General features: G+C 40.4%; 1 protein-coding gene across 1 annotated transcript in view; it reads right to left on the bottom strand.

The window, feature by feature from the left end:
* The window catches only part of TSPAN4 (tetraspanin 4), a 940,765-nt gene that overhangs the window by 489,380 nt on the left and 438,652 nt on the right, over positions 1-12,733 (bottom strand). The window contains exon 3 of the mRNA XM_042459276.1: positions 7,819-7,889. Coding sequence (XP_042315210.1) covers positions 7,819-7,889 — 71 coding nt within the window. The remainder of the gene's footprint in view (positions 1-7,818; positions 7,890-12,733) is intronic.

Here is a 12,733-nt window from a genome sequence, read left to right as displayed (position 1 = left end):
GGTAGGGAACTATCTAATTATAAAGATTGTATGTACAGTGCTGTGTAAATTTACAGCACTTTATAAATAAAGGTTAATGATGATGATGATGATGATGATGATGATGATGATGATGATAATAATAATAATAATAAATTGTTGCTGTTGTTGCCACATGCCATAAAGCTGACTTCACCTTGTAGCAACTGTATGAATGACAGACCTAAAAAAAGGTCCTACTATTAACTAAGATGTCACAAACTAAGGGCTGCAGTTCCATTATTTAATCTACGTATCAGCTTGTATACCTGACATATTTTACATGTTTGTGAAATCACTTTCCAGAATGCAGTATTTCCAGTTTTTGTTTTAAAATTGCAAACTGGGCTGAACTGGGCAGCATCTTTGATTGAGCTTTGGCATGTGGCTTCACTTACAGAGTGGAAAGAAGATAGAGAAAGGAAGTGGAGAAGAGGAAAGGCGCTACTATGGTTGGGCAGGGAACCATCTGTGCACAGCATTTGAAACTGGCATAGTGACAAATGGATTGTACAGGAAACCTTCAGCATGGAATCACTCTTAATAGGTGATTAATGGGTGGTATATCCACCCAAATTGGACATATGCCTGTAGAGTCACAGCACAAATTGAATCATATACTCAGTAACAGGTGTAAACCTAGTCACAGCCCACTGCACAAGCAGTGGCAAACCAACTGAACTGGCCCTTTGTTAAACAACCAATAGTGCATTTATTATAATGCAAAACAGGAAAGCAAGAAGCAATGCATTCTTAATACAAAACCATTAGTTCTAATGTTAAAATCTTTTACTGGCTTTTGTAAATAATACACTCTTTTTATCATAAAGTGGAACAAATTCCAGTTCTACATGGAAAGCCTCTGCTCTTGATTAAACAAGAGCAAGGGAAATTTTAACTCCATCCTTCTCATAATCAAAGCTGTTATTCCTATCTTCTCTGAAAAAATACCGGACTTTAAATTAGCCCTGACAATAATAATATCTTACCACTAATGAAGTTATTGTGCACATGGATGGAACACATTTCTGAGTAAGTGCTGGGTTTCACATTTTCAAATATGGAGGAATAAAACTTTTATTTTATTTGGCCCTTATTGTTCTCAGAAATCCTAGAGATAGTTGCAGGTGAAACTTCAACCCATCATACCACCTGCTAGCTAAAGCCTTATTCAAATAGCTGCAGAAGGCAGAATGTTTCTCCTCTCCCATTTCCTTGCAGGATATTTCTGTCTTGTTTTCCTCAACAGTTCTTCTTGTGAGCTGGTACCATGGATTCTGCTCATGACAGGATCTCAGAATCATGCTCCTCCACCCTTAGCCTTGGAGGTTCCTAGGGTTGAGCCATTACACTTACCAGCAGCACCATCTCATTTTTCTTCAAAGCAGCTCTATGGACTTATGCCAGAAGGTCAGTGGCACAACACTACAGTGATGATTAGCCCTAGAGAGTACATCATTTAGTAGTCCCCTAGGTAACCGTTTCCACAGAAGTAGCTACCAGTAGGGTCTGGCCACAACCACTATTACCCCAGCAATCTTCTGGTTGAGCTGTCAAGTTATGAATGGACAGGGATGACAGGGTAGGCACTCACTGGGTGCAGGTAGAAATACTAATTATTTCCATCATCACCATAATATAGTAGCAAATGTGTTTGCACCCAGCACAGCACAAGTATAGTAAAAGCCTGAAGCTTTCTACCATTTTTCATTCCAACACAGTGATTAACCAACACTCAGATAACATTGTGGTTTCTTTCCTTGACCATTAGACAATTTCCCCTCGCCCCAGGAATGGAAGTCCCAGAGATACTCATGACAGAAGTGATCCATAAAACAGCATCAAACTTATTTCACCTTGCAGATCCATCTTCCTGAAAATATCAGAGACCCTATACAGGAACAGAGATATAATGGTGACTCTTTGTGTGTGTGTGTGTGTGTGTGTGTGTGCGCGCACACACACACAAGTGCAGGCATACATACACACACACACACACACACAATCCTCCCCGTGGATTCCTTCAGCATGCATGCCTATAACCACCCCCACCCCATGTGTCTCTTCTCCCTTTCTTGTTGACAGCCCAGTTCACATTCTGTACACTAAGCATGTAATGAATGACAGGATGGAGGGATCTACAATCTCACTTGACAGCAGCGATCAATAAGTAGTGAAATCCTCACCAGAAAGTTGCTTTTCTTCCTGGCTACATAAGCAACAGAAACCTCAGTTCTGAAGGTGAAATACTGAATAGAGAGGACACCAAAATCTGCAAGCAGCAATCTATTATCAGACATAGGCTTTCTCAGCCACATATTTGACTTTGCATCCTTGAATCCTCTGCATCCCTTGAATTCATCCCTATATAGGAATGATTCTGCAGGCATCAAATATTTAACCCATATATTTATCACACATACTCAAGTACTCATTGAAACAATAGCCTCTAAGGCAAGGCTGGGAATTTTCATCATCTAGATGGATTTTCACTACAACCTTTGTCAGCCAAGAGAGGCATTATAGTTGCAGTCCAAAAACATGTGGAACAGCCACTGTTCTTCAGCTCTCCTCTAAGGAGAGCTGTTCTTTCATATATTATGTTCTTTCATATATTATGATTTTTTAGAAAATGAGTGGGGAAAATGCAAACTGAAGGCTGCATGAAACCCCTAAACTTTGCTGCTCCTGGAGTCCCAAGCCACACTCCCCTAAAAAAGCTAGCATATCCCTCCGGAAATACATTTAATGTGATTTAAAACCTGCAAATCACAAAAAAATCCACAAAATGTCCACAAACCCAGTAGTTTGTCTTCTCTCCTCCTCTAATGATCCATACCCCCTTGGAAAAAAATGGTATTTTGACCACAAAGTGGCTGGAATGGGAAGCAAAAGTTATGCCAACAGCAATAGGGCAACCTACAGGAAGTAGGCCCCAAATAGTTGGCCACTCCTAATTTAAAACATCAAGCTGACAAAATGAATTTTCCAGGTGATTTTAAGGCTCCTTCTGTTTCACCTTCCAGCAGCTAGAAATTCAGGCATAGGAAACAAAAGACAAAGAACATTAGTACACTATTACAACTCAGTGTGAATGAACATTACTCATTATCAATTAAAGAGTTTGGTCAACTGAATCACTTTCTCAGAACAGTTTGCATGGTTCATATTGTTGTTCATAAGTTGAAAATGAGCCAGCAGTGTGAGGCAGCAGCAAATAAGGTAAATGCTATTTTAGCCTGCATTAATAGAAGCATTGTTTCCAAGCCAAGGGATGTAGTGGTTCCACTACATTTTGTGCTGATCAGGCCTGATCAGTTCCAAGCATCCAGTTTTAAGAACACTATAGACAAGTTGGAGCAGGTTTGGAGAAGAGCAAAAAGGATGATAAGAGGTATGAAGAACAAAACATATGAGGAAAGTTTGAACGAGGGGGGCATGTTCAGCTTGTTGAAGAGAAGACCAAAGAGTGGCATGATTGCACTTTTTAAATACCTCAAGGGTTGTCACAGAGAGGTGGGAAGGACCAGGTCTAATGGGTTGAAGTACAAGAGGGCAGATGTAGATTGAACATTAGAAAGACATTCTTGACAGCAGTTCAGTAATAGAACCAATTGCCTAGACTGGTAGTGGAGTCTCCTTCTCTGAACATCTTCAAAAATAGCCTGGACAGCTACCTGCTGTGAATGCCCCAGTTGAAGATCCTATATTGAGCAGGGAGATGGATTCAATGGTCTAGGAGGCCCCTTCCAACTATATGATTCTATGGGTTTTTTTTCTGTGTGAGTTTGTCTCTCTGTGTGTGAGTATGTTTTCCTGTAAGCCTTCTTTCCTTCTTGAATACCATATGTGTGATAAATAGATGTTTTTATTCTACCACACACAGTGAAAAAAACCTCATCTGCTAGGGTGTAGCCCATGAAACTGACCTGTCTCTAAACAGTACAAGATTAGCAAAAAAGGATACAAATATATCCACTCTTGACCTGCTCCACTCCTGTTGATGCCTTCACCCAATCTCTTCCCTTGCATGCTATGAAACAGCATGTGATTCCCATTTCATCCACATAGGCTGGAGGAGAGGGAGAGTAGTGTGATCAGGGAAGAAGCTATGCAGAAAATGTTGTGTTTGTATCAACCTTGGCAGCCACAGGGCTAGTAAAGAAGCATTTTCCAGGCTGTGACCTGGCACACACAAAATATAAAGCTAACTACAGTGGTACCCCGGGATACGAATGCGCCGCCTTACGAAATTTCCGGGTTACGAAAAAAATCCATTTAAAAAAACTGTTCCGGGTTACGAAGGTTTTTTCGGGTTACGAAAAATTTTTTGGTGCTTTTCGGCGCTATTTCGCACGAAATCGCGGCTTTTCCCCGTTAGCGCCTATGGCTTTTTCGGCTTACGAAGCATTTCGGGTTACGAACGCGGCGGCGGAACGAATTATTTTCGTAACCCGGGGTACCACTGTATTTGTTTTTCATCTGCAGCTCCTTTCACCCTCTCACCTTTTGTAAGTTGGACCCACAAAAAATTCCTCAGAAGTGATCAAATCTTCATGAGATGTTAATATGTTTATGAGCTGAGTGTTTGACACAATGTCTGTGTTCTACCTAGCAGCACTGGCTTTCTAATAACTAAGAATTTAAATTGCAAATATGGCAATTAACAGCAATTCAATGCAACAAGGGAAAACACAGGAGATCTTCTACTCCCTAACACAGAGTGCTTTACAACATACTGAATGTAATGCGGCTCTTCTGGATTGCATTAATTTGAAATACATAGCACTTCACATGAAGTGGACTTTGTAAGACACAGCCAGATTTAAAGTGTGTGTTATGTAATAAGCATGCTTAGCACTTGCAGAGACCTTTCTTCTTTTGTGTACTTTACAAACATTAGCTAATTCATCCATGTCGCCCCCTGGAAAGGAATGTAAAAGTAAAACTGCTCGACTGCAGCAGTGGATACTCTCTCAGGGGTTATGTACAACCTGGGCTATAGGAAAGATTTGCTGTGTTAGCAGCAAGTCTGGAAGCACAATTTATACAAGGTTACAAAGCACCAATGCAAGCAGACACAGCCATTCAGGAAGGCTTCTTTTTTTTGTGACAGGAAGGATACATGGAAGACATAAAGCAATGGTTGAATCACAGCCAAGTGTTTAATCTATACTGCAGAGGCTTGCACAAGATCTAGAGAGTGATAACAAGAACACCTAACAAAGGAGTGGGACAATATAATGTAAGGAGGAAAAACATCCAATCCAAAATTGAAGTAAAGGAAAATCTTCTGTTCCCAAGTAAGGTACCCTCCTCTATTTGACTATTATGACAAATTTACCACGTTATACCCACAAAAGAATAAATCCTCCAAGACTTGGAATTGAGAGACATACCATGTTACTGTCAGGGATGATGGGAGTTGTAGCTCTTCACCTCTAGCTCAAACTCACCACCTGGTTGTGCACCGCGCTGACCAGTTTTGGCCAGTGGTTATAGCCTAGCAAGAGTTACAGAGAACAGGCTGAAGACCCTGACAAACTCTCCAAGCCTTCTCACTCTTGCTTCCACAGAAGTCTTCACCCTTCTTCAGGATCCAGCTGGCTCTTGTAGCTTCACCCAAGACACCAGACAACTCAGTAGTCTACTTTATTCTACTATATACAGCTCCAAACTATCCAACACAACAATACACTACTCCTCACTCTATCCACCACTACTACAACCCACAAAATACATTGGGATCCATAGTCATTATTATAGTCATTGCAAGTTACCACCCACTGTTGTCTGTTTCCACCCAGTAGGCGTGTACACCATTCTCATTGGTTCTCTTGGTTCATCCCACAATTTAGTGATTTCATCATCTCAGCCTTGACCACTTAACTATTGTCAGGTGTGTCCAATTATCTACTTTGCATCTCTGTCCTTGGCACTCAGGACTTGTTAATTGTTTTACCATTTACACCTGTGTGGTTCCCAATTGGCTTCTGCTGAGTCACCTTGACTCTCACATACATGTTTTATTTCATTTACTGTATATCCCATGTTGCTTTTTTTCTTGACAGTTACTACTAAGCAATGGTGAGGACCAGAGGCCTTGATCAAATAGAAGGAGAAGGAAGTTACCTTTGAGTGGGTTTGGAGTGACCCAAGCTGCCTGTTTGGGACCCTTGAGAAAGGTGTCATGACATGAGCTTTACATTTACCTGAGTACATCACATGCCACCACTGGTCATAGTATATGAATACAAACATTTTGTTTACTTAGTATGTATTTTCATTCACACATTCATCTATATTCATGTTTTAACATTTTATAATGAAATGATATCATTAAAATTAGAACAGGTTTATTTAAGAAAAGTTATTATTATTATTATTATTATTATTATTATTATTATTATTCAAAACCATACACATTAAAAGTATACACCACTCCCATGATGTTCTTTAAAAACTTACTCTTTTAAACGCCTATCTAAAAAAAAGTCATAGCCTGCCAGTGGAAGGATAACGAAGAGGAGACCATTCTCGTCTCCTTAGGACGAGAGTTTCAGAGTCTAGGGGCAGCCATCGAGAAGTCCCCTCAAGTCCCCACAAGCCAAGCTTGCTATGGTGATGGAACTGAGAAAAGGGCCTCTCCTGAAGACCTTAGAGCTCAGGCTGGTTCATTTAACATGCATACGTAAATTTTACGCATTAAAAAGTATGGAGGCAGAAGAGGGATCAGGGCCTCCAACTCCCCCTTGAGCAACTCTCATGCCTCCCCCTTACTGGAGGTTCTGCTCCGCAGTTTGAGACCCACTGAGCTAGGCTTTCTTGCATCCTGAAACTTGGTGAGAGCCAAGGGACCTTCTTCTTTCTCCCTATTTAATAGAGTGGTGAACAGCTGTTTAAGCATTTTGGTCCTTGGATCTCACACTTTTGTGGAAGGCAAAAGCATTGTTATTTTAAAAGACAAAACCAAAATAAGCCTCTATTAAGTAGTGTTGAGGCATAAATTTGAAATATAACATTTAAACACTTTAAACACTAAAAAGACAAGGAACTATTTAAAAAAAAACAACCTAACATTTCCTGCCTTGAACAACCTGTAAGTTGGCCTTAACTCATAAGATAGTAAAAGAAAATCAAACTCCTTACAAAATTGAGAGGACCGCTGGAAACTGCATGGTCCTTGTGGTCTCTTCCAATTCTATGATTCTATGATTCTATGAAATGTGGTATTTGAGCATTTGTCGCAGTGAATTTACTAGCGCTCTTACAAGTGATATAAGTGATATAAGAGCACAGCTGTATTTCCAAGTTATGCATACTACAAAAAAGTTCTACCCTGTACTGGAATATGCTGTCCAGCTGTTTTTCTTCCATGCTTTTTCTCACTTCCTTTCATAGTGAACAGTAAATAAAATAATGATAACATTAGTTCCTATTTCCTTGCTTGACTTTCCTTTCCAGTGATGACGACAAAAGTCCCTTTCTTTTAAACAACTACTCTACCATATTCTGTTTCCAGGCTATGACCTAAAAGCGCATGTTAGAATAGCTTTGCACTTCTTTTATGAGTAGATCTGGACAACAAACTCCCACTGGAAACATACAGGCAAAGTATCTGGCTTGTCTCTAGTGATTCCTCAACAATTCCCAAAAGAATTCATAACAGAAGCCCATACCAGAACATCACACAGACAGAGAATAGCTTTCTCCACCTTCTTAGAAACACTGTATTGGCAGCAAAATAATATAATAAAGCTTTTTTATAGCATTGATATAACTTTAATAATTAAGTAATACCTGATTTGTGGGTATGCCAAACTAGATCAATGCTACTCAGGAGCTGACAGAGTCTGCTGGGTTCAAGAAGTCTGAAAAAGAAAACAGAATCCAAATTCATTGATCTGCTAATTAGAAAGTATGTCTATCAGCATAACAAGAATGTTATTCCCTCATACTTCAAATTGTTATGACACTGAGGTATGTTAACCCAGAGAAGAACATCTTCCATGTGACCATATGCCAGACAACTCAAATATAAATTTCAGTAATCTCATTAACATTTATTTCTAGGTAAGTGTATTCTGAGATTCATAATTCCAAATACAAACACCATTAGCACCATTGATTTTTCTGAATAAATCAAGGGATCTTTAATCTGAGCCAGAGATTAGAACTTGAATTTAGATTCATAGAGTTGGAAGGAACCACATAGGCCACTGAGTTCGACTCCCTGCTCAGTGCAAGAACTGGATTATCCCCCAGCAGGTAGTTGTCCAGCCTCTTTTTAAAGATATCCAGAGAAAGAGGCCCCACCACCTCTTTAGGTAATTGGTTTCCATTGCCAAACTTGAAATATATGGCCCGTTACAAACAGGCATAAAGTACGTCCTCAGGACGTACTAGGGTTAGGAAAGGGCGTGCTTTACGCATGCCCCTAACCCTAGTACGTCCTGAGGACATACAAAATGGCGGTGTCTGTTCTACATGGGCGCTGCCATCTTGACGTCATGCAGCGGAAGTGACGCTGCAAGTGCGCGACTAGCGACTCACGGCGCCACTTCCGGGTGCAAAAAAAAGCACCATTTTGGAGCTTCTTTTTTGCGGCACCGGGGAGCCTCACAGTTTGGCTGCTGGGGCTCCTCGGCGCCATTAATGACGTCGGCGGCAGACCGCCGCTTTCAGGCAGTCTGTAACATGCCTCTCTTCCTGTAACTTCATACCATTAGACCTGGTCCTACCCTCTAGGGCAATAGAAAACCTGCACCCTCCTCTCTGTGACAGCCCTTGAGATATTTAAAGAATACAACTCTACCTCTCCTCAGTCTTCTCTTCACTAGGCTGTTCATGTCCATCTCCCTGAACCCTTTCTCATATGCTTCTTACCATCCTTGTTGCCCTTCTCTGAGCCTGCTCCAACCATGTTAAGTGAATAACATACTAGCTATGCTTACAATGTTATTGCACACCTTTGGAGAGAGACTCTGACAAAGAGCTGTAGAGATTTTCCATAAATAAATAAATAAATAAATAAGACACAGTTCCTAATTATTCTGAAATAATTTTTTTCTGCTGTCATCTTAAAATTGGAACAGATTGCCACTGGCTTAAAGGTTGTGCCCTCTCTCTCAGAAACATACATTTCCCTCTTTTTAATTATGTCCAGTCTGAGCAAAAATAATTCTCTGTATCTCAAAGCCCCACATTTCATGCTGTGAACTTTTATCCTGTTAAAGTTATTATTTTACTATTCTTGTCCTTGATGAGGTTTTCTTTTGGGGAGGGGGGAGGTTGTGCTGTTTTTGAGACCTCTGATCCATTTTGTATTAGTGGTAGAAATTTATCGGTTAACCACGTTTTCAACTTACAGATGGAAGAGTTAAAGAGAAATAATTCTGCTCATTTGCATCAACAATATATAAATGCTGCACTGTGGGAGGTGAAGTGCACATGACTTGGTTGTGCAACAGTTAAAGGAAATGTATTTTGATTACACTTTTTGCCTTCAAAATTTCTGACAATTCAAATGTAGCTAAGAATTTGGTAGTGGGAATGGATGGGTGTGATTTTTTCACTATTTGGGAAATTGTGTATTCAAAGGCATGAGGGAAATGAAAGTATAAGCAAGTTCCACAAGTGTTATTTCACGCTTAATGATATGCACATCAATAAAACAAGACATATATAACATTTATTGAGATCTGTTACAAATCTCACACTCTCCAAAATTCCCCAGCCACCACTGACTACTGTTGTCACTGTTGCCCCCTTCAATAACATTTATGAACTTTTAGCTTTGCACTAGGCTTTTTTGAAAAACGAATAAAATCAACTGAGTAGAATCATATAAACACTGTACTAAGTAGGGAAATGACAATAAAAAAGAGACAGTGACTCTGTAGAGTTCCTTTCAAGCACAAGAAAGGGGCAAAGTAAGTGCCTATAGCAACTACTGAGACACTACAGGCATTTCTAAGTAGAAGGGTGTTACTTCGATTCTTCTAGAACAGGGATTCCCAACCTGGGGTGCCCACCCCCCCATGGGATGTGAGATGGAATTTCAGGATGCACAACAAAGAGTGCCTTGTGTCCTTCTATGTCAAGTCACGAGTCATCACTCAGTTGTTTCTGAATAAATTAGAATCTTGTAAGTTTAGTTTTGTTCACCCACAGTATTGTGTGTGGTTCAATTAAAAATTTGCATAGGCAAAGACAGAACCTGATGCTCAGCTACAAAGTAGGGAATCCTGCCAAGCTGAGCACCCAGATCTTTGGTAGCACAGGAGGCTAAACTCTTCCCCCTTCATTATTACCTATTTCACCAAACCCAGTCATCTACTGAGGAGCTTTCACTCTTCCTAAAGGACTGGGGCTGGGGGTGCACCAAAGGAGGATCTTAGACCATTCCCTATCTGACCCCAAAGCACATCTAGGAGACATGCAAGCATTCCAGTTGAATGTCAGAGTGTATCTACACTGTAGAAACAATTCAGTTTGACACCACTTTTAGGGCTGTAGCTCCAGGCTATGGAATTGTGGATTTTAAAAGAGTTTTTAGCCTTCTCTGCCAAAGAGTACTGATGCCTGACAAAACAGCAAATCCTAGGGTTCTGTAGGATGGAGCCATGGCAGTTAAAGTGGTGTCAACCTGCATTATTTCTATAGTGTAGATGCACCCTCAGTCCTGGGAGGTTGGGGATGAGCAATTGGATACCACACCTCCAAGCATTTGGAACCAAACATTTACCAAGGAATCTCATGTGCAGATTATTTGTGCATTGGTTTGGAAATAGTGCCATAGCCTGGAGGAGATTTAAGGTGCTCTCATTTCTTCCGAGTTCAGAAAATACACTCATTCTTTGAGCAGCTATGTACGTTCTGCTGAAGGAACTGCAGAAGGCAGAAAGGACTATAGGGCTCCAAACTGTGCTCTGTTTGAAGTGCTCCAGAGTCCTTAATGCCAGAGGGTCAGGCCTGTGATTGATATGAGTTTGCCTTACCTCTGCCACAGATTATTTGCATGGCCATATGCAAGAGGTAATTGCTCAGCTTCCCTTGCTCAACTATCTCATGAAAGTCCTGGGCACCTACCTCATAAGATGATACAAAGACAATCATACTGATAATTCAGCAATACAAAAGACATATAGTAGTAGTGGTGGTGGTGCTGGTGGTGGTGGTATTGCCAGTGCATCTTAGAAAGATGTACCAATCTTGTTTAGGAATTAAATCATAAGAAAATTGAATAATATGGATCATTGTACTGTAAAAAAAAAAAAAAGCCATGATACCATGGAAACATTTCCTTTAATCGCAGCAGAATAAGTGAGGTGGCCTATCTACCTGAATACATTGCTAATGCAGATAGGAAATACATTTTAACCAAATATATATAAAAACAATCTGGTACACTGTCCAGTACATTGTATGTTGGCATTTACATTGCTGTTTAGAGAATTAAGCTAGTGTGATTGAAGTCATCAATAATGGACTATTAGAGTTCCATCTAATCCTCAAAGACAAGATACTTAAAGGCTAAGGGCCTGTCTGAAGCTCCACTAAAGTGGCTTAACTCTTTCAGGACAGAGTGCCTCAACAAAACATTGTGTTGCTTCAAACTTCACAGAATTCAGCTCAAAAAGCAGTCTAAAAGGGTAACTTCAAATGTCAGTTTCAACCAATAAATTTAGATTGCTTGCAGTGTGTTGCATTCAAATCCATAACCCCGACACAACAAAGAAAATATTCCAGAAGTGCTGTAATTTCTACCTTTTGCAAAAGAGTTCCTACTGAGCTGGTCCTATGAAGGTCTCAATAATAGTATTAGATCAAGAAATAATGGCAGCTATGAACATTCTCAGCTTAGGATGAATGAAGACAGAGGAAGAAATCCATTAGGGAGATGACTGATATGAAAGGAAGACTAATAGACTGAAGAGATCTTTACAAAGCATGGAGGAAATCACACTGAATAATTTCCTTCACATTGTAACCATGTAAGGAATTCACAGTGTCGCAGAAGCACCACAAAATGAAACACAAGCTCACTTTTAGAGAAGACACTGTCAGTTACAAACTCCTTTGAGAGAGCTTGTTTCTGGGGGAAATGAGAGTGCAACTCTTTACCACAACTACCCTGAAAACTGCCCAAAGTCAATTTAGGGCAGATATGCCCTTCTGTCAAAAGAGAGCCATGCCAGCAAGGAGCATATCGATCACAGATACACAGACCTGAGAGATGTATTTCTCAAAAGGTGTGTGGGAATAATGTTCCTGTCCAAGGGACACCTCCAAAATGTTTCAAGATTCCTTTGACTAGCACATCTTGTCAGTACTCTCTTGACATTTCAACCTCAGTTTGTTGTTGTGTGTCTTGAAATCTTATGGTGACCATAAGGAAAACCTATCATGGGTTTTTCTTGGCAAGATTTATTCAGAGGAGGGTTGCCCTTGCCTTCCCATGAGGCTGAGAGAGTGTGACTTGCCCAACATCACATATTGGGTTTCCATGGTCAACTGGGGATTCGAACCTGGTTTCCAGTCATAGTCCAACACTGAAACAACTACACCACGCTCGCTCCTCATTGTAACTTAGGGACCTGGTATACAAATCGTCCAGGCACTCTTGATCTTTTCAGTGGTTCAAAGAGCTGCAACATACTATGTAAACACTCTTAAAGTGACAGGAAACAAGTGTGTTGCAGATGCTGCACAC

The sequence above is a fragment of the Sceloporus undulatus genome, chromosome 1 (genome assembly GCF_019175285.1).
Source record: "Sceloporus undulatus isolate JIND9_A2432 ecotype Alabama chromosome 1, SceUnd_v1.1, whole genome shotgun sequence".
In the NCBI taxonomy this organism is placed as follows: Eukaryota; Metazoa; Chordata; class Lepidosauria; order Squamata; family Phrynosomatidae; genus Sceloporus; species Sceloporus undulatus.
The sequence above is the reverse complement of the archived record's forward strand: the minus strand, read 5'-3'. Positions and strand labels throughout refer to the sequence as shown.